At 35.6% G+C, this 25148-nt stretch overlaps 3 protein-coding genes across 4 annotated transcripts; 1 reads left to right on the top strand and 2 right to left on the bottom strand.

Moving 5' to 3' along the window:
• Positions 1–2826: 2826 nt before the first annotated feature.
• Positions 2827–5155, top strand: LOC104239925 (ras-related protein RABA1f-like). Its single transcript, XM_009794676.2, has 2 exons — positions 2827–3205; positions 4309–5155. Exons 1-2 carry the CDS (start codon positions 2985–2987, stop codon positions 4736–4738), a joined length of 651 nt encoding a protein of 216 aa, XP_009792978.1. The 5' UTR covers positions 2827–2984; the 3' UTR covers positions 4739–5155.
• A 912-nt stretch (positions 5156–6067) lies between these two features.
• On the bottom strand, positions 6068–11727 carry LOC104239934 (uncharacterized). Its single transcript, XM_009794684.2, has 8 exons — positions 11555–11727; positions 10245–10282; positions 9382–9462; positions 9164–9247; positions 9046–9080; positions 7742–7827; positions 6469–6534; positions 6068–6379 (listed from the first exon to the last, which is right to left on the bottom strand). The coding sequence occupies exons 1-8, from the start codon at positions 11619–11621 to the stop codon at positions 6345–6347; spliced, it is 492 nt and encodes a 163-aa protein (XP_009792986.1). The 5' UTR covers positions 11622–11727; the 3' UTR covers positions 6068–6344.
• Positions 11728–14961: 3234 nt separating this feature from the next.
• Positions 14962–22294, bottom strand: LOC104239941 (uncharacterized). Of its 2 annotated transcripts, none has more exons than XM_009794695.2 (8): positions 21769–22294; positions 19285–19488; positions 18611–19105; positions 17572–17682; positions 16861–17049; positions 16252–16476; positions 15337–15457; positions 14962–15245 (listed from the first exon to the last, which is right to left on the bottom strand). In XM_009794695.2, exons 1-8 carry the CDS (start codon positions 22189–22191, stop codon positions 15109–15111), a joined length of 1905 nt encoding a protein of 634 aa, XP_009792997.1. In that variant the 5' UTR covers positions 22192–22294; the 3' UTR covers positions 14962–15108. The 2 variants fall into 2 exon arrangements, with proteins under 2 accessions (XP_009792997.1, XP_009793005.1); XM_009794703.2 differs by having other exon boundaries at positions 18611–19102.
• Positions 22295–25148: the final 2854 nt, after the last annotated feature.

Below are 25148 nucleotides of genomic sequence, written 5' to 3'. Positions count from 1 at the left end.
AATAAAATATTAACATATGTAACTTAGAATTAAAAATTACAATCAAAAATTAAAAGAAAGAAATTTATTTAGTTAAATAAATAAAAATAAAAAGAGCAAAAACTCAGAACCACTTTCCATCCAAACAAACCCATCGTCTCTCCTTACAAACCCCTCCCCCTTTTCCGTCCAATTTCCACTTTTTCAAACCACCATCATTAACCATTCCTTCCCCCGCCATTTTCTTTTAAATACCTCCCCTCATTACTTTAACCATTCTTTTTCAAAACTTAAACACTAAAACTCTTCCATAAAACTCATATAACTATTAAAAAACAGAGAATAACTAAGTGGAGAACCCTCCAAGGGTTACTGATGGACCTTGCCGGAAAATCTCATCTCCAGCGACCTTTCTTTGTTTGTCTCATTTTGTCACGTCTAAGAGAATCCTTGAACATATCAGTTAATTTAATTGTTTGGGGGAGTTGAAGTGAAGATGCTCCGATTTGACTCTACCGTTGCCGCCTTCGCCGAGCAAATTTGAAAGAATCGACTCCAATGAAATCTTCAGTCTTCTCTCTTTATCATCTTCTTGATGCTGAATTTGGATTATATCACTGTTTCTAGTTTGTTATTTTTTGTGTAAATTTCTCCTTAAATTGTTGTTTATCCGATTCAAGCAATTGATTCTTGTTTTTGTGTTTCTGTTGGAAGTAAGATGTTGCCATCAGTAGTGATTAAAGGGGTTGTTAGTATTTATTTGGTGGAGATAAGGATGACGGGGTGATGGAGATGAGGGTGATAGGGCTATTGGTGTTTATGTGGTGGCAACTTAGCAGTGAGAAGAATTGTAGAAGACGTGTGTCTTAGATAAAGATGTAGTGGTATAGTTTTTTGGGTACTTGATTAACGCTGCCATGGATGGTGGTGATAATGGAGGTGAGTGTCGGCTATGAAGGAAGGAGAGAGACCAAGAGAAAAAGATGTATTTTTCTGTCAAAGAAAAAGAAAATTAGGTTGAAAAAATAACTTCACGCGCTCAAAATCTTGTTATCCAACACGCATATGCCACATCAGCCATAAAGGTTCAGAAGATACGCTTCTGGTAAGTAGAGGTGTCTAGTTGGTCAATTGGGAAGTGAAGGTGTTCAACTAATCGTTGGGGACAACTTAAAGGGGCCATTTATGTATTTCGCCATTAAAAATTGATATTTCTTCATGGGCTTGAGATATAAATTGTTAAATGATGGAACCAAACTTGGGATTCATTATTAGTGAGAGGATTGCCTATTATTTTCCTGTGATTTAGCTTTCAGCTATATTTATGTAATCCATGTTTAGTTATAATTTTGACATTTCATTGTTAGCCCATAGTAAGTGTCAAAGTCGACCCCTCGTCACTACTTCTTCGAGGTTAGACTGGATACTTACTGGATACATGTTGTTTATGTACTCACGCTACACTTCTGCACTAAATGTGCGGGATCTGAGGTAGGTGCATCTGGATATCAGTTTGGCGCGCATCCCTAATTCCCGAGACATCGCGGTGAGCGTCCCTTTTGAGCCCGTTCTGCAGCAGCCGGAGTCTTTCTTTTGCTTGTATTTTCTGTCTATTTCACTTCAGACAGTAGACTAGTATTCTTTTGTATATTCTACTAGTTGCTCATACACTTGCGACACCAGGTCTTGGCACACACTAGTACACTTATGGTTTTGGTTTATTTCTATGGTTATGATTGCACTCAGCTACTTTCGTTTTATTTATTTTAAATCTGTTTTGTCTTAAATCTTTATTAAGGAAAGTGTAATTACTTGAAAATCTATTAAAAAGATAAATCGCGTGGTTAGTTCATTGTTGTCTTGCCTAGCGGCGGTGGGGCGTCATCACGGCCTATAATAGAATTGGATCGTGATAGTCAAAACTCATAGTATGAAAGTCAAAAGAACTCCAATTATTTAATAGCACCAAATATTAATAACTGAATAGCAATTCTAATTAACGGAAAAAAAAAAAAAAAGACAGCCTTCACATGAATATCACATGAATATTACATGAAGAGATCATATTACATGAAGTGCCTTCATATAACATAGGCGATTTCATAAATACTTAGGCGATTAGCACCTAACTTAAGCGATTTAGACGATGTAAAAAAAAAAAAAAAAAATTTAGAATTAATCGCCTAAGTATTTATTCTAAGAAGTTAAAATTATTTTAAGCATGTCGATCTCCTAATCTCCAAATATCTTATAAAAATAACTCCCGATTTTAAGATTGTCTTTCGCATAATATAGGCTATTGTTTTCATTTTTAAGTGAGTGAAACACAACTTAGACGATTCAAGTTATAGTATTGAAATATGGAAAAAAAACTCAATTATTTATAGCGCCAGATATTAATAACCGAATAAGCGATTCAAATATACTTAGAGGATTTGTCTCTATGTCAAGTATTTGTACCTAGATTTCATAACCAATCTCATTTTACATTGAATGTTACATAACTTAATTAGGTAAAAATTTATGAATATTTTCCAAAACAATTTTTAAATCTAAAAACACATGTGTCACATTTTTCTTTCTTTAAATTTTCTTGGGAAAAAAATGGAACCATAATAATTAATCACACCATTACGTGCATTGTGCTTTTTTGAATCTTTATTATAGGTTTAATTTTTTTTTTAACAACATATCATATTTTATTCCAAACTGAAAAACTCATACCCTCCATCTTTCCTAAACAAAAGGAGAGGTGATTTGTTATTTCATTTGAGGTAAATAATCAAATCCATGAATATTCATTTTATTATAATATCTCTCTCTATCTCTCTCCCATTTTCTCTCTTTCTCCCTCTCTCTTTCAATCCAAAATAATCCAAAAGAAAAAAGCCAATTAGAAGGGAGGATGAAAGGTAAAAAAATAACTCAAAAAGGAAAAGTGTAATTTCTCATATTCATATGTAGAAGAATTTAACCACAAAAATAAAGAATAAAGAAAAGGGAAAATGGGGGCATATAGGGCAGATGAAGATTATGATTATTTATTCAAGGTTGTTTTAATAGGGGATTCTGGTGTTGGAAAATCTAACTTGCTTTCTCGTTTTACTAAAAATGAATTTAGCCAAGAATCAAAGTCTACCATTGGCGTTGAATTTGCCACTCGTACCATTCATGTCGATGACAAGATTATCAAAGCTCAGATTTGGGATACTGCTGGCCAAGAAAGGTGACATCCTTCCCCTTTACCATGCTCTTTTTATTCATTTAAATAGTGTCGTATATAGAATTTAGACGTTGCCGTTCTGAATTGAGAAAAATGAAATTTATATATAGTGGCAGATCTAACAATGGATGTGTGGATTCGACAAAATGCATTGTATTATGGTCAAACTTTATATGTACACATGTCCAGAAACAAGTATAAATATATACATTTCAGAATTCACTATCTCAATTCAGAATCTTTCGTTCTTTTATTAAAAAAGCTAAATTGAGAGAGTTGATTCGATATAGATAGAATGTAATGTTTCACGGTAGAACCTTATATAAAGTATATGGTTCTACCATAAAACAGTGTGTTTTGTCGTATCCTCAAATCCATTGTTAAATCTGCTACTACGTTTAATAAATCTCATCTCGTACTCGGTTTTATCATGTAAGTTTGTCTTCTATCTATTGACGAATGTATGGCTACATGCATTAATATATTTGTTATGTATATATATTAGATATTGAATTTCTTTAATTTATTCATGTATTTTTTTTATTTTTTTTGTTTGAATTCCCTGGATGAAAATCCCGTTGAATAGGAAAAGGGAGAGAAGAAGTGAAATTTTGGTTGAATATGAAAAGAATCCTTCTCCTCCCACTTGCTCTAGTTCATTGGTTTTGCAATTTACAATATTTCCCCCTATATTGCCTGGAATGTTGTTTCCATCACAAGTGCTTACTGGTTTATAATTGAGACATAATATTATTAAGTAATTCAAAGTGCATTATCTCTAACCATCTAAGCTAAAATGGTCATACAAATCGTTTATTTCACAATAAAGGGCAGTCTAGTGCACAAAGTATTCTGCGTTCAGGCAAGGATGTCCAGGGAAGGCACGTAACACCAAGGGGTGTGATGTGGACAGCCTACCCTAATGCAAGTATTAGTGGCTGTTTTCATGGCTCGAACCTGTGACATGTTGGTCACATAAAGACAACTTTACCGTTGCTCCAAAACTCCCCTTCCAAAATCATTCATTTTACAATATTTATCATATTTTTCCTCCATAATATTGCCTTGAATCATTGTTTCTAATCAACTTTCTTGCCTCATAAAAGGTACCGTGCCATTACAAGTGCATATTATCGAGGTGCTGTTGGTGCATTACTGGTTTATGATATTACTCGTCATGTAACATTTGAAAATGTAGCAAGATGGCTCAAGGAGCTCAGAGATCACACAGACCAAAACATCGTCGTCATGCTCGTCGGAAACAAGGCGGATCTTCGCCATCTTCGTGCTGTTCCCACGGGCGAATCAAGTGGTTTTGCAGAAAGAGAGAATACCTTTTTCATGGAAACTTCAGCTCTTGAGGCATTGAATGTAGAAAATGCTTTCACAGAAGTGCTTACACAGATTTATCGCGTGGTTAGTCGAAAAGCTCTTGATATAGGAGATGATCCAACATCTGTGCCCAGAGGACAAACTATTAACATTGGAAAAGATGATGTATCTGCTGTTAAGAAAGGTGGATGTTGTTCTGGTTAAACAAGGATCGATCCAGAGGCAAATTCAGCTTCTAGAGTCTGTGCGTTCAGAATGAGTATGATAAACTTTCTTTTTCGTATATGTATCCATAGATTGAGCTAAAAACAATGGATTCAATTGAACCTGCTCGCCTCTGGATTGATCAACTAAATAGCTGATGATTTGACCAACTTGATTTAATCAGGGATGCAAGTTTATACAAAGCAAATCCCATTTTCAGCAAATGTAAGTTAGCAAAAGGAACTAGTACATTATTTCTGGGAGAAAGGGGGATTGAAATATATTAGTTAAAATTTTACTTGTTTCATATTTTCATGTGTATTTGTAAATCAAGGGAATTTCAGCCAAGGAAATTTTTTTTTGACACATAATACTTGCAATAGAGTGAATGTTACAAATAACACTAAGTTGCATGCATGCATGTCTATCTTGCTAGAAGTTGCATTTTGCTTCACCCAACAAAACAGAAATAAAGGATTTTTTTATTTTTTTGTCAAACTTCTTGTATTGAGATTTTCTTACCATCGTTTACATGGAATGGCTCTGATATCATATGTACAGCTCAACCCACTAATGATATTGTCCGCTTTAGACATTAGCACGCAAGGCTTTAAACCGTGTCACAGGGATCTAATGCTTGTTTACGTATATACTCAACATATCTCGTATTTTGTCGATATGGAATTCGCCTAGGGTGGCACAATGTTATCTTGCTGATATAATCACATTAGAACATACATTTAACCTAAGAATTAGACCACACTTCTATTCGAAGAATTAGGACTTTACCATAAGAAATTTTTGGTGGTTGTGGGGGGGGGGGGGAGGAGGAGAGCAAAGGGTCTTTGAAGTGGAGACTAGGAGGGGAATAATCACTGAAGTCAATTTTTGTTTAGCAACATTAACTGTTCACAAATTTAAGAACCAGAAAAGAGACGTAACACATAAACTTAATATGTATCAAATACCAAAATTGCCCTTCTAGTGAAGTCAATAAAAAAAATCACGTCGACATCATAAGACCATCTCCCTTAGGTGTTCCTTTTGGACATTAATAGAAACTAGAAACAGGTAATAAGAGATCTTAGGTACAAACACTGATTTGTTCAACTAACTTTTTTCAGCAAAAAAGTAACAACAGCAACAACAACCACCCAATATAATTCCACAAGTGGGGTCTAAGGAGGGTAGTGTGTACGCAGACCTTACCCCTACCCTGGGGATAGAGAGTTTCGTTTCCAATAGACCCTCGGCACAAGAAGATGACATGCGACAATAGAATAGTAACAACAACATAACCAGAAAGATAATACCAGCGGGCTAAGATAGTACCAGAAAGATGCTTTTTTCAGCAAAAAAGCGTTAAATCTTTATCAAGATTCTTCATGTTAGGGCCAGTCTGAACTATTTGTATACAGATTCAGAGCCCTAAAAGTCATGCTTCAACTGTAATGCTTAACTCTTTACTTTTTAAACAAGACAACAGTGTCAATGAAAAGGAAGGGTTATCCAATATCACCAGGAAAAACGAACTGTAATATGCCTTGATATGAGGAACTTGGGGTAGGGAAATATTGTGTAGTTGAGGAATAGTTGATTGGTATCGTCACTTACGAGCTTCCAGCTTCTTCTGCTCTTTGGCTGCACAAGAACGAATAGTATGTCAATCCTAGCAGCAGAAACAGAAAAGGAAAATTTTAAGAGATCGATATAAACATCTAAGAAATTACCAGCTTTCTCTTCCTCGCGCTTTTTTGCAGCTTCTGCTCTCTGTTGTCGTATGAGAGCCAAACGATCTGCAAAATCATGGAATAAAATTAAATCTAGCATAACTACATAAGTGTACAGCAATAGACACTACTTATGACAGTTCTAGTCATAGGTATCTCACTCCCAAAACTAGTTCATCTCATCCAATTTTACCTTGAAAGAGTATATGTACAATGTACTCTGATGCCACCAAGAGGATAACTATTAAATATTTCTTTTCATCAACTAAAATCTTCCCCCAAACGTGACCATCAAATTCCAATGGCAACCCAGATTCAAGCAACATAATGCCACAAATCAGGAACGAACTCAAGATTTAATTTTTGATACCAAAATATACTTCATTTATAATTGCTTCCATGGGATTGACAAGGCATCTCATTTCAACTATGGTACCGAATCCCCTCTTCCAAGCACAATTTAACGGGCAATAGAAGCTTTATTCATACCCTAGAAGAAAGAAAGTTGGCCAACAAAAACGCTCCTCATTGTTCAAGGATATACTAGAACAGTGCAACCTTCAAATTGAAGGTGATCACATTTACACACAGAAAATGCCCCCTGGGGGCCTTTTACCCTATTTCATTTTTTGGTGCATTGTGTTGGTGTGCGAGAGAGAAAATAACTGACGCATCGTAGTAAAAGTTTTCTAAAGTTGTCATCACATTTCATAATTCCTAACATAATACAAATTTCAAAGCATTTATGCTCATATTGCAAAACTATATGTCGCAAGGAAGATGGCTGATTGGTTGAGGTATAGGAGTCCCTCGTTCGAATTGATCTGAGCTCATTTGCTCTAGCGTTAAATAGCACGATTACCGAATACCTATCGTGAGTTATGGCAAGCTACTAAGTCAGTCAGTCAAAGAGCATACAAACTGGCCTGGACATAGTCGTGTGTGTGTATAGAGCAAATAGGCATTGGAGAACAAATGAGAAAAGTGGGAATAGAGTTAATTAATTCCAAATTTGCAAATGCTTGAACGGCATTTTAAACCAAGCAGAGAGATGCTCATGCTATGAATATCCTTCAACATGAAACATAAAATGCACTGGACACTTATACTTGGTTTAAAACATCCGAATATCAAATGTATCAAAAAAGTATATAAGTGAACCAAAGAAAATGTCAAGTGGGTGAATGAACCCCAAAAAAACAAGGGTGAATGAACCCAATCTGTGAAATTACTTAATAAATAGAAATAGAGTCATAGTATTAAGTGACTTTACCTAAATCTTTCCTAGCTTGCTCTGTTTTCCCTTGTTCTTGCAGCCTCATATACCTTTCATGAGCTTGCTGTTTCTCTATCTCTTCTCTGGGAGCAAGAACCATGTCAAATAACAATAATATAGAAGCGGAAAAGTGCAGAAATAAAGAAAATTCAACAAATACAACCATAATTCACCAAAGAAAACACAAGTTTATAGATCCTTTGAAGGATCTAACTCAACAGTACTTCGACATTTCAGCCTTCTTTGAAATCGAAATACAAACATCACAAAGAGCATACAAATCTTGAAATCACTATCCAGATATACTATGTTTAAAATTATCAAATCCACGGAATAAAATGACGACACTGAATAGTATATTGTACGTGGATAAAACGAAGGATCAGCAGCAATATACATTTCATACGGTCGAATGTACTAAATAATGATGAGAAAATTCACTATAGATTCAATCAAAATTAGCATTAAAATGTAAAAATTTATACATATTAGAATCCAACATTCTACATATGCCAAAATCCAAATTTTGTACAATTTCATTTAATAAATTAAGTGAACTATGCTATGTTCAATAGAATATTTTAGTAGCCATACTCAACTATAAAATGGTATATGGATCAGTACTAATATGCATCATCCAAGAAAAGGGAATCAAAACATGAAAGATCATTACTTTTTATTTCAGCCAACTTTGAGATACAATATATTTAAAATTGCATGTCTTCCATCTTTAATTTGTCACATGTGCACTTTGTCGACGAGTCATATGCACTTTCAATTAAACTTTGTAAAACCATTTTCAGAGTTTGTAGAATGAGTAATTACACGCGAAACATATTCTTGACAACTACTCATTCTGCAAACTTCAAAAACAATTGTACAAAGTGTAGTTATTAGTGCATGTGACTTGTCGACAAGTGCACACCTAAAAATGGAAGATATATTTAATAGATGGAAAATGAGGCGGAATCAAAATAGCCAAGACACGGAGTCTAGCAATTGCTGGGACTATGCCGTTGCTTTATATTCTTGAGTTCCAGCATTTCAAGTCCCATGCTGTATGAAATGCTGGAAATCAAGAATAAGCAACAGCCATGAGAGGTAAGAACCAAAAAGTAGAAACATCTAGCTTAAAGATCATTTAAGTACAAGTGAACATAGTTGATGCAACGGATAGTAGGAGGCACAAAGTATGCCTTCTCTTTCAACTTCACATGAGCAGAAAAGAAAATGGAGAAAACTTAAGACAGATCCATTGTGATAATATCATACTAGAAAACAACAGACAAGTTTCAACGAACCTCTCACGTCTTGAAAGCTCAGTTGTTTTTTCAATCTGCAAAACAAAAGATCCTCATTCAAATACAAGTCCAGAGAACAATCAATATCAAAAGGTAACAGAATATTACACTATCTTACATCAACATTTTTAGCTTTCACGTTCTTTGGCTTGACCAAATTAGGGTTCTGAATCTCAATGATACCTTCTGTACCTTTCCTCTTCTGTTTCAACAGCCAAAAGCAAAGAGGAAATGTTAAAGGTAGCTCTTGAAGCCTCATAAAGTAAAAACCACATCAAATTATTAAACAAAACATTTTTTTAATTTTTGTTAGGGAATGCGTCATAGATAACTGACTTCTGTCTCTCCATCAGAGTCTTCTTCAGACTCCTCCTCAGACTCCTCAGATCTCTCATCTTCCTCATGTTCAGCCTCTACCTGAGGAAATCAAATTCATTAAAGAAAACGAATTGCATCAGGGTAAGCCAAAAGTTTCTAATAATCATAACAGCCACTAGCTGCCACTGAAGACCAGATAATTCTTTTCATTAAAGAACACATTTACGTTGCAAACCAAGATAACATATACTGATTTGGCGAGAACTATAACATCTTAGCAGACTACCACAAAAAGAGGCATGGAGACCTAAGTTAGTGACACAGTTTATATCATCAGTCAAGCAACCAAGTGGAGGAAAACTCGTGAGCTGAGGTTCACCTATTCACCCTCCAGAGCAAAGGCGGATCCAGAAATAAGTTCTGAATTTTAGAAAAAGTAGCTTATCGTGTTCTGGATAAAATATTTATACATATTAAGTGTACTTTTTGACATAAATACAGAATTTTGGCTAAAGCTATTGGACTCAGCCGAACCCGTAGCTAGAATTCTAGCTCTGCCATTGGGTCCTGCTCTGCATAAGGAATATATATCACGCACACCTATTTTTACCTCCCAATCAACATAGTCTCTTGGCTTTACACCAAAAAGGATGATGGCAATACTATATTTTGTCAGGTTATCGTTGAAGTTAGAAGTAACATTTTGAAGCGGCATGCTATCATGGTCACTAATGCTTTTTGACAATTGAACCAAAAACATAATTTTCTGGATGCTGACTAACTAATGTCACCATTTCTATTGATTACATATGTGTAGGCAAACTTGTAATGAAATACAAGACAAACTAAGACAGGAGTTGATACAAGCTAAAATAGATTACCTTCTTAAATGTGCGAGGACGAGCAGAAGTACCAGCAACTGCAATAAAAAAAAGAAGCATCAAAATAAACTCAGTGGACCTTGACCCTATCATCGTAGCACGACGAACACAAATTACTGAGCTCGGAACCAAACCAACCCTAAGATGTTGCCGTTTATATAAAATGGCTTCTTCAGAAGACAAATGGATACATAGCACTTAGTTCAAACAACGAATAACCAAATCCAAGATAAACTTGGCTGATCCTAGATTTTCTTGCTACTCATATATAGACAAATCATATAGAGAGAGCTCCCCAGTAAGATTACACAAAGTGGAAATAGCCTCAAGGAGGGGAGGGGAGGGGAGGGGAGAGAACAAGTCCACAACCTGTGACATGCGCCCAAAAGAAAAGGAAAAAAAAAAAAAGTGCAAGGAGGAGGCCAGATATAGCAAAAGTCAGAGCACATAGTCACATGCTTTAATCAGGCCGAAAATTTCACTAGACTCAAACTCATAAACATTTTAGAAGTACATATAGGCTATAACTTACCTCTCAGAAATACAAACACTCTACAATAGAACAATCGCACAACAAAACTCTAGCTTGTAGAACTTGACGACGGTAAGAGTCAAACCGTCCTCTATGCTCTCCTTGTCACAGTTTTCTACTTGGAACAAACCTGTTTTTTTCCTTTTGCTGTTCTCGATAACCAATCAGCATGAATAAGCATAGGTCGATCCATGATTTGAACTTTATTGGTCCGGGTTCGAAATTCTAAAGCCCATTTAATTTACTAGGTTCGGAATAAGTTCGAAATCTATTTCTTTCTTATTCAGTGAATTTTTTAACATGTACAGTGTCTGATCCAAGCTACTGGGTTCGGATGAACCATAACTTGTACACTAAGTCCATCCTGTGAATAAGTAATCCACCTAAAGTCCAAAATCCACATTTTCAAATACAAAGAACAGTAGCATTTATCTTGATACTCAAAACAGCTTTAAAATCCACTTAGATTATGCTAAATTACTTCAATTTTTTCAAATAATTCAGCTAAAATTCTAAAGCAAAACTCAAAAAGACCTAATTACTCAAACTTCAATCTCTAATCGAGATGTAACCAACCAAACCGTTCATACGAAATAACTTTCACTCATGCTAGAAAGAAAAACAAAAACTGGGGCCAAAAGGGGGTAATTATTCCAATAACATAATCAAAGAAAGAAATCCCAAAATTTCAGATCTCAAAAGTTAATCTAAAAACCAAATTTGACATAAAACGAAAACGCAACAATTAGATGTAAAACGTAAATACATAAAAACGTACTCATCTCCTCGTGAGTGGAGAACTGGCGTCGACCAGTTGGCTTTCCCTTAAACTTTCCTCTTCCCATTGTTAGTTACTCTCTGCTGCGCACAGAAAAAAAGATGAAGAAGAAGAATAAGAGGAGCCAACTGAAGAAGGAAATATAAAAAGTCTGCTCCTTTTGAGATTCTTGCAAGTGGGGAATCTTTTATATGCTATTTATTATGAACAAATATGAGTTTTTGACCAATATTGTCCCTTATCTTTGAGGGTAGGTCTATTTTGGTCCTTCAAATATAATCTTGAGCATATTTAGTCCCTTAAGTATGTTAAAGTGGAGCAACTTTATTCTCACTAACACAATATGTTCAAAAACTAAAGGTGTTACCTAACTCTGATTCATGAAGCAAATCTTCTGCTCTGAAGCGAAACGTTTCCTCTCCTTTTATTGGATAATGCAAATTACCACTTTAATTCCTCATTTTTTAGATAATGTCTTCTGAAATTTTGACCTTGAAAATATCCCCTTATATGCCAGTTTTTAACGAGAAAATGACATTATATGGCTGCTGTAAAACTAATAGCCGAAAAATGAATAAAATTTATATATTTTTTGTATATATATGTGTGTGTGTGTATATATATATTTAAAAATTTCGATTGATTTTTTCAAAAAGAAAAGTTAAATTTTTTTTAAAAAATTAGAGCTGTCACGATCACTTCTAGGCATATTATTGAAGCAAACGAATAACCGGGTTGTATTATTACTTTTAGCCCGTATCAGAAACTATTTACATCTAGTAGCGGAAAAAGTATATAAAATTTGTATATATAATTTTTATATATTTTTTTCGGTTATTATTTTTACAGCGGTTATACAGTGTCATTTTCTCATTAAAAACTTGCACAAAAGGGGATATTTTCAAGGTCAAAATTTTAAAAGACATTATCTAAAAATGAGAAATTAAAGTGATAATTTGTGTTATCCAATAAAAGAAGAGGAAACGTTTTCCTTCAGAGCAGAAGATTTGCTTCATGAATCGGAGTTGGGTAACACCGTTAGTTTTTGAACGCATTCTGTCAGTGAGACTAAAGGTGCTCCACTTTAGCAAACTTAAGGGACTAAATATGCTCAGTGTTATATTTGAGGGACCAAAATAGACCTACCCTCAAAGATAAGGGACAATATTGGCCAAAATCTCGAACAAATATCATAATAAAAAAATTAGATTTTATTTTTATGACCGAGAAATCGGTGTGGGGCCGATTCTTTGGACCAACCGCAGCCTTCAAAACTCGATGGATAATGGGTCCGCCCCTCTACCCTTCTCCACTTAAATACCAGGTTTTGCTTTGCATGGGGTGAGGGTTTAAACCTGTGACGTAAGACACAAATTCAATCACCCTTTGCCACTTGAGCTAGGCCCTGGGGGCTAAAAAAGATTTTTTACAAAATTAGATATTTTGGGGGGTTATATTACCTTGAATGACTTATTTGTTTGGGGTCCAATATTTTCTAGGACTATTTTATTCAGATTGTGATTTATGTATCTGAATGCACATTGGATTATTAAGATACTGTAAACAAATTTTAATATTGAACAAATTAATTCTGTTTGTTTTTCAGCATCCTAATTTGTACAATTTAACTTTATCTATAAACTAAAAAAGTTTAAATTTGAAATAACTTAATAATAAATATTATTTCCATAAAATATTAGAGAAAATATTAAATTATATGGTATTGTATAAACTGTTCATTTTGATGAATCACACTCTAAACGCTAGCCGGACCTTGTAGTCGGGCTTTTGCATACAAATAGACTCTTGTAATCTGGCCCTTTTTCGAACTCGCGTATAGCGGAAGCTTAGTGCACCAGACTTTCCTTTACACTCTTAAAGCTAGCGATTGTGGTGGATAGCAATGATAGTTATAAGGTGGTGGGTTAAAGTTGGTGATAGAGGCTTGGAATTTTGGTGGCGTATGGTGTCCCATTGTTGGTTGTTCAATGGTGGCAAGTGGTAACATACGCGCAATGATGTATGTGGTCGCTAGCTATAGAGGTGGCTGGTGGTGATGGTTGTGCATTAAAGCTGCTAGAGAATTAATTAGCTGATGGAGGTGGCTAGGGTGGTTGTTAGCAGTGGTGGTTGAGTGTGGAGGCTGGTGGTGGAGATAGAGATGATTGGTGGCGGTGACTAATGATGGCTACTGCATATGGTTGATGGTGATAGTCGATAGTGGTGGTTCGCTGTTTACTGTTAATGGCTGACAATGCATGTCATGTTGATAGTGGTGGCTAATAATGGTGGTTCGCTGTTTAGTGTTAATGGTTGACAATGCAGGTCGTGTGGGGAAGGGTAGTCGCAGAGGTGGCTATTGGTAGCAGGTTGTGGGTTGGTTGCTGTTGTTGATGGCTGACGATAATGATTGTTAAATGATGTGAAGCCATGACAGGTAAAATTGGTAGTCTTCACCCGAAATTGAAATATGAGATGATCCTAGAAATGCCTCATTTAAGAGCATTCTTTTCCATAAAGCAACATTATTCTATATCCTACCGTGTTATGTATACCTACATTTTGGGTTAATTGCATAACCAAATAGCAATATACCTCCATGTTGACTATATCGCATAGCGAAAGAGCAATCAAACGCCTGATATACGCCAGCCTATATGGAATTTGGAGTATTTGTATTAGCCAATCAATCAAATGCCCGGTCATTGAATTGATTGGTAGTATTAATTAATAGATTAAAATTTTGCAGGACACATTGAGGGTCATTAATGTAGTACAATTACTTTTTAAAAGCTCTCAATTTTAAGCAATTTTTTGTCCTTACACTTTCATGATCTTCCGCTAATGGTAACATCAATATTTAATATGACATGTTCAGAAGTTGAGGGATGCCAAATGAGGAACTGAAAGTCAGGAACTGAGTTAATTTCACTTGCATCTTTTTTTCTTTTTCAAATCTTAGATTTGGTTGGTGGCTTCACGGTGAAGTTTTTCTGTACCATCTTACAGCAGTAATGAGCAAAGATGAGTAGATGACTGGCTAAAGCTTCTCTGTTTAGGCAAAGCCAGAAAGATCATACCATTTTAGAGGAAGCAGTTCTTGCATGGAACAATAGTTCTTTTTTTATTTTGATAGCTGTGGTGTCCGGGCAGCTTGCGCTCACTGAAACAAAAGTTTTTACACATATTCAATGTTGTTCTTTTGGTGCTTACCCAGAGGGAAGGGGAGGAATTCCTTTGAATTTACATGGTTAGGGATGGACTGTGTTTTACTCCCTTCCACAAAATGGTTTTTCGCTGCGTTGTGAGTGGACACAATTCCTACAGACTGAGGAAGTTCTTCCTTTGGGTTGTGTTAAGAAGTAGTTCAGATATTGTCTCATTTCTTCAACCACACTACTCCGCAGTGATGCCAAGAGAACTCACATGACAGTTCAGTAAAGAGGGAACCCAAAGTACTGTAAATTCCCCTAATCCTTTATACCTGGAACAAGGCTTGCCCATCTCTGTAACTACTTGTACAAGCATTGAATGTGAAGGTGCAAACATGTTCATCAACGATTTTCAGCAATCGCATTAACTGGTCTTGCCAAAGCAAAAAAACATTGAGGGTTTACTGACATCAATAATTCAAGTACAACAACATTACCATCACCAGGGTGACTTATCTTGAGACCTCGTTCTATCAAGCCTGCATCCAAAAATATCCTATTTAAGTAATTGATACCTTCATGGGATTAAACAATCAATTAAAGAAACAGCTAGTATGAATGTTTGATTACCAGGAGAAAGCTTTCTCCCTCCATATAGCTCTTTCGCCAAAGGGTTTGCTGCCCATTGATTAACAGCAACACGACTGGTCGGCTGGAAGCCAACAATTTTACCACCCGCAGATAAAACAACCTGATTGGCATACGTATAAGCACATCAACAACGATAAACACGTCTAAACCAACGACTTCCAGGAACATATGAACTAGTCATTGAAAATGTTCATGACAAATTTATAGCCATATGTTTAACCGGCCACTAAAGACTTGGAACGCCCAACCATAGACATTAAGCATGAGAGAAAATAGAATTGACATCAAGGAATATTTTAGAAGCGGCAGAAAAGAAATATACATCTAGAAGTGGCATGAACTAACCTAAACACATATACAGCAAAGAGTTGAAATCCAGATGAGAATAATTAGTTAAAAAAAGCACAGAAAGGCTTTGACAAGAAAAAAAGAAAAACTAAAATCAAAAGCGTTATGAGCAGATATAAAACAATGTAGCAATGACTATCTTCAGTGGTCAATTTTTATAATTTAGAAATCCTGCTAACTCAAAATGCAAATCTGACTCCAAATAGCTAATTTCAGGAAATAGAAAATTATTTATCAAGGGGGTCCTACAGTTGTGAACAGGATTATGGCAAGACCTAAGCTAGATCAAGATTTCAAGATTGACAGCTAGCTTGTTTAGTAATGCATGTCCATAAAATGCAGTTGTTAGCTCTTATATTCCTCACTTGTTCCCAATTGAATATACATGGTTCAATGTTCATACGACCAAAGCCTAACCTTGTCCTTGATTCTGATCATGACTAGCATGCAACCATGCTAATGCTCATTACAATTATTATAGTAGTTCTAAGTTCACAACAGAAATAACGAGGCAATAAACCCAGAAAGTGCAGCCGAAAAAGAGACCTGATAACTGGCAATATCTTGTGCAGCTGCCTTCATCTCATCTTCAATTCCTTCTGAAGGCGTGGAGCTGGAATTAAGATCTAAATCTTTGGAGTCCATCTCATACCTCAGGTATACTGGAAGCTCCCCAATCGATGCAGAGCTGCCAGAACCCATGACTATGTCTCCAGGCCAACAGTAAAATTCTTTGATTCTCCTAATGATCGAGACACAATAGTCTTCCAACTACAGAAAGAAAGAGCTCTTAGCTCTGTGAGAACAATATTACCTACTCATTAAAAGAGAAAGAATGGCTAGTATAAAATAGATAAATATGGAGAATAATGCAAAGTTTGTGTCATCTATTAGATGGCCAGAATAATTATGAAGCACAAACAAATATGGAAGAAGAAACTTCTTATTTTGGACAAGTAAAAGAATTGGATAGCATTAGTTTCATCTTCTTGCTGAGGAAAACCAATTAATTCTTGAATGACAAAATAGATAATCCAAGCATTTTAAGCACAGATGAGGTAAACTACTTTGAAGAAGTAACTGTTCAAAGCTGAACAGTCAGACAACAAATGAACTCGGAAAAGACAAGGCCAGATTAACTAATAACATCCATACCTTGCTAGATTCCATAGACTGATGCTGAATAGAGATCACGTCACATGAGTTGACTGGATAAATTTCCTGGTGATAGTTCTTTCTACTGGGGAGATGAGGAAGATAACACTGACTAAGAACTCTTATAGCAACAAGAAATATTCCACTTGCAAGGACCATGGAGATTGCCTTTGACATAGAAATGCTTCTCTAGAATCCAAAAGGAGAGAAAATATTATAGTCCATTTGATTCAACAAGATAATCTTTATACTTAGAGTAGTCATTTAGAGAAAAGAATACTTAAATCCATATCTCATACTCCCAACAGATAGAGAATGTGTGAATGTGTGAAGGCAAGATCACAGAAGACACCAACTAGCCATTCAATGCCTCGTGTTAGACCCGCACACACAGAGAGAGATGGAGCCAGGATTTCAACGTTATGGTTTTTCGATTTAGAACGACGACTTCAAACGCTAATAATTAAGTTCTAAATTTAATTTTTGTACAATAAATTTTTAAACACACACTATTTGAGCAAAAGCTAACACGGCCTCTAGCTCCACCCCCACGCACAAACACACACACACTCTCTCTCATTCTGAACTCCCTCCCCCCTTCCAAAAGGGAGTTCAAATATTTCAAGTAGCTAACTTATGATGGTGCTTCATTATCACTTCATGGACAATAGCAAATAAAGCAGGCATATAAGGACCTAACACATGCCATACCTTGCTAGAGGGCAAGTTGAAAGATTTTGCAACAACACCGGAAGACAACTGCTTGTTGGGAAGTGTATAGACATCTTCATAATACATATCTAGGATGTCACTTAGACCAACCTGAAAAAGTAAAACAGCAAAAACTAGTTGTTAGAAATAATCACATGCCCAGCAAGTGCGGACTTTGCATGAAAATTGTTCAAGTAGATCACATCAAAACTTAATCTGAATCTTATAAGCAGACAAAAACGTCTTAGGGAGATAGAAGCACTTGATGCATTTGGAAAAAGTCCATTGGCTTCATGCACGCCAGTTCCTTGCACTACTAATACACACATGACACATCTAGAGGGAGGGGTTATCAACTAAAATAAAAAGGATGACCTAATATATGTCTCACCGTGAGAGTCAAGGTTGCAAAATTTTAAAACCTTATGCTTTGAGGATAAAAGCCTTTGTGAAAGAGTAGAAGACTAAAGTGGACATATCTTCAGCATCTACAGTTTTGTCTAAATAATGTTGACACAAAAAAAGGTAACCATATGTGTGGAACCAGAGAGCTATTAAGAAAAGTATCTTGAGTGGCGCTTACTGGAGCTCTCAAGGGGAAGGGAAAATGAAACTGAAACTAAAGTGAAATGTGCAGAAGGTAATCCGTTTGCAAATTTACTACCAATGCATGAGCTTACAAACTCCACATTGGGTGACTGATTTTCCTTTGATGCTAGGGAAGCCACAGATAAATATTGGAAGAATTTAATGGTTCTGAATTAATCAATTGACAAAGCAAAGCACAAGACAGTGAAACAAATACTCATCAAATGCATGGAACTCTGGATAGTCATCCACAAATACGAAAACAACACGAACCACCAAGGGTAAGTAACGTCTATTAGATTATGTCCTGCCTAACAGATGTCAAAATATAAAAGACCTATTTAAGTTATCTTCATATAAAACTTTTTGATGAAGTATCTGATGTATAATAGACGTCCCATTAACCCTCAATGAGATGCAAGAGACAGAGATGCAGAGAGCATGGAGTTACCATTTGGGAGTGAGTTAGGAAAACCTCCCATGTGTTTGTTGCTGATTCCTTCCACCCTTCAAATTTCACATTGCCAAGTTTCTCAGCATCAATCTCCAATTTGTAAGCAGGTACATACTCGCTCAGCCAAGAAATAAATTCAGGGCCTCCAATTTGTTCCAATTTGGAGTATGCACTTGAAGTTAACCAGTTGCTCGTCCATCTTCCCTCCCTTGGTCTGTAATTTGCCCTTTCTGAAGAAAATTTCTGGAGCAAAATATTGGCATTTGCAACTATCTGAGATTCCAGTAAGTTGTATAGAGTAACAGAGGAATCTTGTGAGACAATACATTTATGCTTGTGAAACCAAGGGAAAAACTTCTGCACTGCTCCTCCAGGAGTTTCGTTAAGCAAATGTCTTCTAGTGCTTTCGAGAGAAGAAAGACAAATAACCTCTGAAATAACAGAAATGACTCGTTCATCTGATGAGGTGATGGCAAAAGATGGAGGTACCTGCTGATAGGAAAGGAATAACAGAACTGAACCTATCAGTATCATGTAGCACCTGCAAGGCAGACATTATAAATCTGATATTACAAAAGAGTATAATGAATCGAAAGACAGTTTAAAAAGATAGAAACACAGACAGGGAGGGAGAAGGCATAGGTAACATCCAAAAATAAAAAGTTCCCCACCTCTCTCGGTGTTTCAAGATCATCCATATTTCTTTCTGCTCCTGGTATAAAAAGTACCAGTTCAAAGCTCCAAAGATGCTGCAGAAGCACTTGTCTAAATGTCATGGCAAGTATATTTGTAGATGTCGTGCCGGACAGAATCTCTTTAGTTAGGGCACTTTTAAGCTTTTGGGCTTTCTCCATAACTTTTCTTGCAGGCAAGAACTGTCAGAATGTCAAGCTTTAGGCACACTATAATAATATTTTGTATTACACTATTCATATCAACAATAAATAGAACATGCAACCAAATCAAAAATAAGGGCAAACGTCTACCAATATCTGGGAAGATAGGCATTAAGCGTCGGCAAAGAAAGTGAAGACCACCTGCATCATTATTAACTTCAACACCAAGGCTTCAAGCTATAAGCAATAAGCAACAACAACAATAACAATAACAAACCCAGTATGATCCCAACAGGTGGGGTCTGGGGAGGGTAGTCTGTACGCAGACCTTACTCCTACCTAATGCAGGTAGAGAGGTTGTTTCCAATAGACTCTCGGCTCAGGAAGGCTTCATGCTATAAGCAATGGGTTAAATTTAAGTTGCACGGACTCTTCGATTTTGGTGTCGTCCCCATCCCGATACGAGACGGGGCGGGAGCGGGATACGTCCCGGATTTGGTCAACTGACTTCGGACACTTTGACCGGAGTCTATCGACAAATTTGGGAGAAAAATTGAGATTTTGATTTCTCAAAATCAAAAATAAAACAGATTTAGGAGAACGAAAGAATAATGTCCATCTTGGAGAATGAAAGATTGAATTCTACAATATTCATGTAAGTTTTTCACATGATATCTCTCAAAATTTACAATATTTTTATAGCTCTATTTTTTATTAGCCGAATCCCCGCACCCGTATCCATATCCGGATCCGCACCTCCGAATCTTAAAATTTAGATTTTGCCGAATCCGATACTCAGGTCCGTGCCCGTATCGGATACCCGCACCCGAGTCCGAGCAACATAAGTTAAATTTAGTAGTATATATATCTATATGTGTGTGTAACAACCTAAAAAAATTGTCAATCAACTGCTCGAATAAAAATACAAATATTTTAAAAAAACAAAGAGAAAAGGTCCCATTCAAATGGAAGATTGAATAATTACAACCCATCCAAAGACCACAATTATATATGTAATCCTATTATTCTTTTTCTATTTTTTCTTTCATAGGATATGATCTACTACTCTTGTTTGCTACTCCATTAGCTTCTTTAAAAGAAAGGTTTCGAATAATGAAACTACTTCCACAAATATGAAAAGAAAATTCCTATAAATTGAAGGAAAAGGTACATTGGTTATGTTGTACATATATCAGCTTGAATAACAGCTTAATTATTCTATGAGCTATGTAAGCAGCATACAAACAGAGACCCCGGGGCTTTAGTTTAGTGGTAAGAGTTCAGTACGTGATGTGTGGGTAATGCGCACGTCACGAGTTCGAACCATTGGCTTATTATCCACACTTAGCTCAGACCAAAAAGATAATTTGATGTTGCATAAAAGAAGCAAAATCCATACTTGGCTCATACCGAAAGAAAACTTGGCATGCACAAGGTAGCATTTTGGAGACAAATTAATTTACATGGATCGTTCTCAAAAGAACTCAACACATTTCAAGCCTTCATGTCTGCCCTGGCTAGGTCTCGAAGAACTATTAGCACCACGTATTGCATTTACATTAAGATGATTTGTGACAACTAATTTCCACGTCAAGTGTGAAGATTAATGAATATCAGGTCCAAAAAAGTGCTGCTTCCTTTGTAATTATAAACAGATGCCTACTGTCGGTGAGCCTACAGGGCCTAACCCATGCACGAAACGTTTCCCTGCTACCACAGGGACAGGGGAAGAGTGGGCATGTATTGTATGCACCTTCCCTACATTTCTACGAAGAGGTTGTTTTCACGCCTCAAACTTGTGCTCTATAGGGGGTTGCTCGGATGGTCAGCACCCTTCACTTACAACCCCAGGTTGTGAGTTCGCATCACCAAAGGAGCATAGCTCCAACAAAGGGATCAACGGGGAATCAAAAAGGGGAGGGGAATTAAAAAAAAAAATAGGCCGCTAAAGGAGCAACTTTATTGATGCCAGGGGTGGAACTAGTGTTTGATTTACGGGCTCAGCCGAACCAAGTAGCTTTGGTCCAAACCTTAAATTTACCTTAAGAAATTCATTGAATGTGTATAAATTATTAATTTATAACCCAGTAACATAAATGGACTAAAATCCTAAACTCCTAAGCTTCAAATTCTGGCTCAGCCTCTGAATTTGTTGCACCAAGGCTCGCCCTCACTTAATCATTTAGGATATACAGAATTAAACTTAATTTTCCAATGGACTAAGCAAATGAAATTAATTTCACATATGCACACAGCACACATGAAGCTTAATTATTCAAACAGAAGCACAACTACATTAGTGCCTCTAAATAAACTCACCAGTCTAGTAGAAACAGTACTGTGCTCATCACAAGGCCCCGGAAACAACGTTTCAACAACCATAGCTGGCATACCGGCGGCAATATGTTCGTTAGCAGCTTCACCGCCGTCAGCCGCAGCAGCAGTGAGAGCCTGCTGGAAGTCAACAGCTCCAACTAAGCTGAGTCGAGCCAAGTCGTTCTCGTAAGTTCTTACACAAGGTGGAGCCGATTTCTCGGCTCCGTTAAAATCAGCTACAGCTTCTAGAATGTTCTCTTCTGTCACAAATGGCTTCTGTGCCGAGCAGGAAACGGCAGTGGGGGAGTTTTTGAGAAATCGGAAGGGTAATTTGGGGAAGTTAAGTGGCCATTTTCTGATTAGGTAATTGGTTTTGGGTGAGAGCGAAGTGGAGGGAGAGAGGGGAAGAGTGAGAGTGAAAGCCATTGTAGAAGGGGGTTTCAGAGAGCTAGGGTTTATTTCAAAATTCGGCGCTTTCTGGCGGCGTCCTCCATAGTTGGGAGCTTGGGTTCATTAATTCTCAAATATAAAAGTTAAAGGTGTTTAAATGGAAACGCTGAAAGTTTGTTTACTAGAATGAAAATCAAGTGCAAGTTTAACACCTTGTTTGGATTATTGTTACATATGGTATCATATCATATTATTACTTTAAATATAATATTTGTTTTGAATGTTATTTAAATTCTATTGTATCATATCGCCAAATCCATCGTTACATAATGACGAAAAGTGTCATTTTATGGAACGACAGATTTGGTGTGATGACGTCGTTTCCTTGTTTTTTTTTCTATCTTGTCCCTCCTTGTTATTAAATAATCATATTTTATCTTTTACCCTACTTTTTTTATATAGTAATTCTACTCCGTATCTTATCTTTCTTGATAATATTACAAGTTTATTCTTCATATTATTGATGTGTGACATCATGAAACGACGGGAAACGATACAATATATCCAAACGTTGTATTCATCAAACTATACAAAACAATAAAGCATAATACGATACGATATACTATGAAACGACATGTAACAACAATCCAAACAAGCTGTAAATAGCTACGAGATCATTTTGCCTTATTTGAAGATACAAATTTGTGTTATATTCATGCTAAGATGGTTTATGCCTTGAGGATATTCAACTTACCAGGAGAATTAGGGGTGAAATGGTATAAAAGTATCCAAAAATAATGTTGGATGGATCTTTTATAAATCATTATTTAAGAAAATAGTCTCGTGTTAAAATTTTAAAGAACACTTATCATAATTTTAACACATTCTTGTTAGAATTTTGAAGTACGAGAATTCATCACCGAATTTTTCAGCCACGCTGTGAAAAATGCTAGTAATTAGTCAATTTTTTGTGGCCAATTGAAGAAAAATATGGTAAATGTTAGAATTTCATGACGATCACCATTACTTGTAAAATTATGGCAACCGTCAAAATTTTGACGAACCACTATTAGACTTGCCTCAAAATTTCTCACCTGCGTACTTCAAAATTCAAGAACATTACTAAACATTAGTGAATTTATGTGTTAACTTTTACAAGTGATGTTATATTATCTTATCCATATTCCCATACTTCTATTAGATTTCATCAAAGGCAATACACATTAAGGGTAACGTATTAGAATTTCCTCTCTAAAATTAGTTTTGGGCTTCCCCATTTTCTCCTTATATTGCAATCACATAAGTTCTTAATTTAAATCATCAAAATGTGTTTCTTCGTGATCATAACAATCACTGCAAGCAGTGAAAAGAATATATAAAAGACGTGCTCCAAGTTCGTGGGTTGTTGAATAGAATCCAATCACACCGAAATGAATGGTACAAAATCTTCCAACTTTTCATACTTTTAGAGAACTTCCAGAGTGATCGTTTTAACAAATAATACTATTAAGCGTCTCTTGCCGGAAGATATTTATGAGGCTCCCCTACTCCTCTTAGGAAATTGCCACTTGCCACACAATAAAACTTTTTGGAAGAATTTTTTGTTTAAAAGTAGATTGCATGTTTTATACGCGATCTACTAAATTAAGAAATTTTAATAAAAGAAGAAAAAATTGAACTGAACTTTAGTTAAATATTACAATTTAAAACTTCTTTTGGCTAGTGTTAACATTATTAGGAGCATTAACAACTGTGGTACTACTTAATTCTAGAAAGTCTTACTATCTGGTCTCTAAACTTTTGGATGGTGCTGCCTCCTATAAGGATGCTATTGCAGCAATCAAGGCGGCTCAATAAAATTAGTAGAGTAAATCAAAATTTCAATAAGAGACTTTATACTTTGTATATTAGAATTTATTTATGTATACATATATATGAAAAAAGCTAGTGTTATTATTTTTTTGTACTTGTTATTTATAGTATAATATTCTTAAATGACACAAAAATTTTAACTTCACATAATAATATTATTATTTATATTAGCAAGGGAAACTTAAATAAATAAGATGTTAGGCATGTATTTATAGTATATTTCCTTTGATATTGTTGTAAAATATTATATTTAATTGGAAGATTTAAGTAGTATAATTCGAAATTCTAAAATAATTTTACAATTAAAAAGTATATAGTCTTTCTTTCTTTCCTTTTTATAAAATTTTTGTGCTTTATTATTTTTCTGTAAACTTTAATATTTTCTAAAGTAAAATCATAAAATTCACTATTAAAATTTTTTGGACCTCAAAGTATCCACGATCTAAATAAAGGATTTACTAACTTCACCACTTGAGCCACCCTTCCACCCCTGGACGGGTGGCTCAAGTGGTGAAGTAAATGTGTTATTTAGTTATCAATTGTGAATGAAGTTGGTTGAATAACATGTTCATGAGGCAATGGTCATTAAAATATATTAAAAACTTAGAGGGTGTTTGGCTAAGCTTATAAGCACTTTTCGGCTTATCTACGCGTTTGGTAAAGTTAAAAGTGCTTATAAGCCAAAAATAAGCTAAAAGCCATAAGCTGGTCACCCAAACTTGAGAAGTTTTAGCTTATAAGCACTTTAAGTTTGACCAAGATTTTTACTATTTTATCCCTAAAATATTCCTTTTCAAAACAAAACTCCTACATCGATACTCACTACCTCACGCATTTTTTCAATCTAAACCCCCCGCCTCTTCAAGTCTGCAATTCTCATTAACTAATTGAGGTAAGCAAATTCTCTATTCCTTTGCATATTTGTATATATGTCATTGTGTATTAATCTTTGAGATGTATGTAATAAATGAGGACATATCAAATTTTTGGTGTATTGCTTTCTAAGTATTCTGGATGAAGACAGTATGTCTCTTCAAATATTTTATCCTATTTAGGTTTATTTTTTTACTGAGAAATTTTTGTCAATTTATTAATTATTATAACTTATGATTTTCATAAGA

Source organism: Nicotiana sylvestris, chromosome 9 (genome assembly GCF_000393655.2).
Source record: "Nicotiana sylvestris chromosome 9, ASM39365v2, whole genome shotgun sequence".
NCBI lineage: Eukaryota > Viridiplantae > Streptophyta > Magnoliopsida > Solanales > Solanaceae > Nicotiana > Nicotiana sylvestris.
The sequence above is the reverse complement of the archived record's forward strand: the minus strand, read 5'-3'. Positions and strand labels throughout refer to the sequence as shown.

What these genes read in the sequence shown, in the direction of transcription:
- LOC104239925 (XM_009794676.2), top strand. Translation starts at nt 2,985, where the DNA reads ATGGGGGCATATAGGGCAGATGAAGATTATGATTATTTATTCAAGGTT. An exon ending in GATACTGCTGGCCAAGAAAG is followed by an intron (nt 3,206 to 4,308) that starts GTGACATCCTTC and finishes GCCTCATAAAAG; the next exon opens with GTACCGTGCCATTACAAGTG.
- LOC104239934 (XM_009794684.2), bottom strand. Translation starts at nt 11,621, where the DNA reads ATGGGAAGAGGAAAGTTTAAGGGAAAGCCAACTGGTCGACGCCAGTTC. An exon ending in GTCCTCGCACATTTAAGAAG is followed by an intron (nt 9,463 to 10,244) that starts GTAATCTATTTT and finishes TGATTTCCTCAG; the next exon opens with GTAGAGGCTGAACATGAGGA. An exon ending in GCGCGAGGAAGAGAAAGCTG is followed by an intron (nt 6,380 to 6,468) that starts GTAATTTCTTAG and finishes GTTCTTGTGCAG; the next exon opens with CCAAAGAGCAGAAGAAGCTG.
- LOC104239941 (XM_009794695.2), bottom strand. Translation starts at nt 22,191, where the DNA reads ATGGCTTTCACTCTCACTCTTCCCCTCTCTCCCTCCACTTCGCTCTCA. An exon ending in TCCTAACTCACTCCCAAATG is followed by an intron (nt 17,683 to 18,610) that starts GTAACTCCATGC and finishes TTACTTTTTCAG; the next exon opens with GTTGGTCTAAGTGACATCCT. An exon ending in TCAACTTGCCCTCTAGCAAG is followed by an intron (nt 17,050 to 17,571) that starts GTATGGCATGTG and finishes TTTGGATTCTAG; the next exon opens with AGAAGCATTTCTATGTCAAA.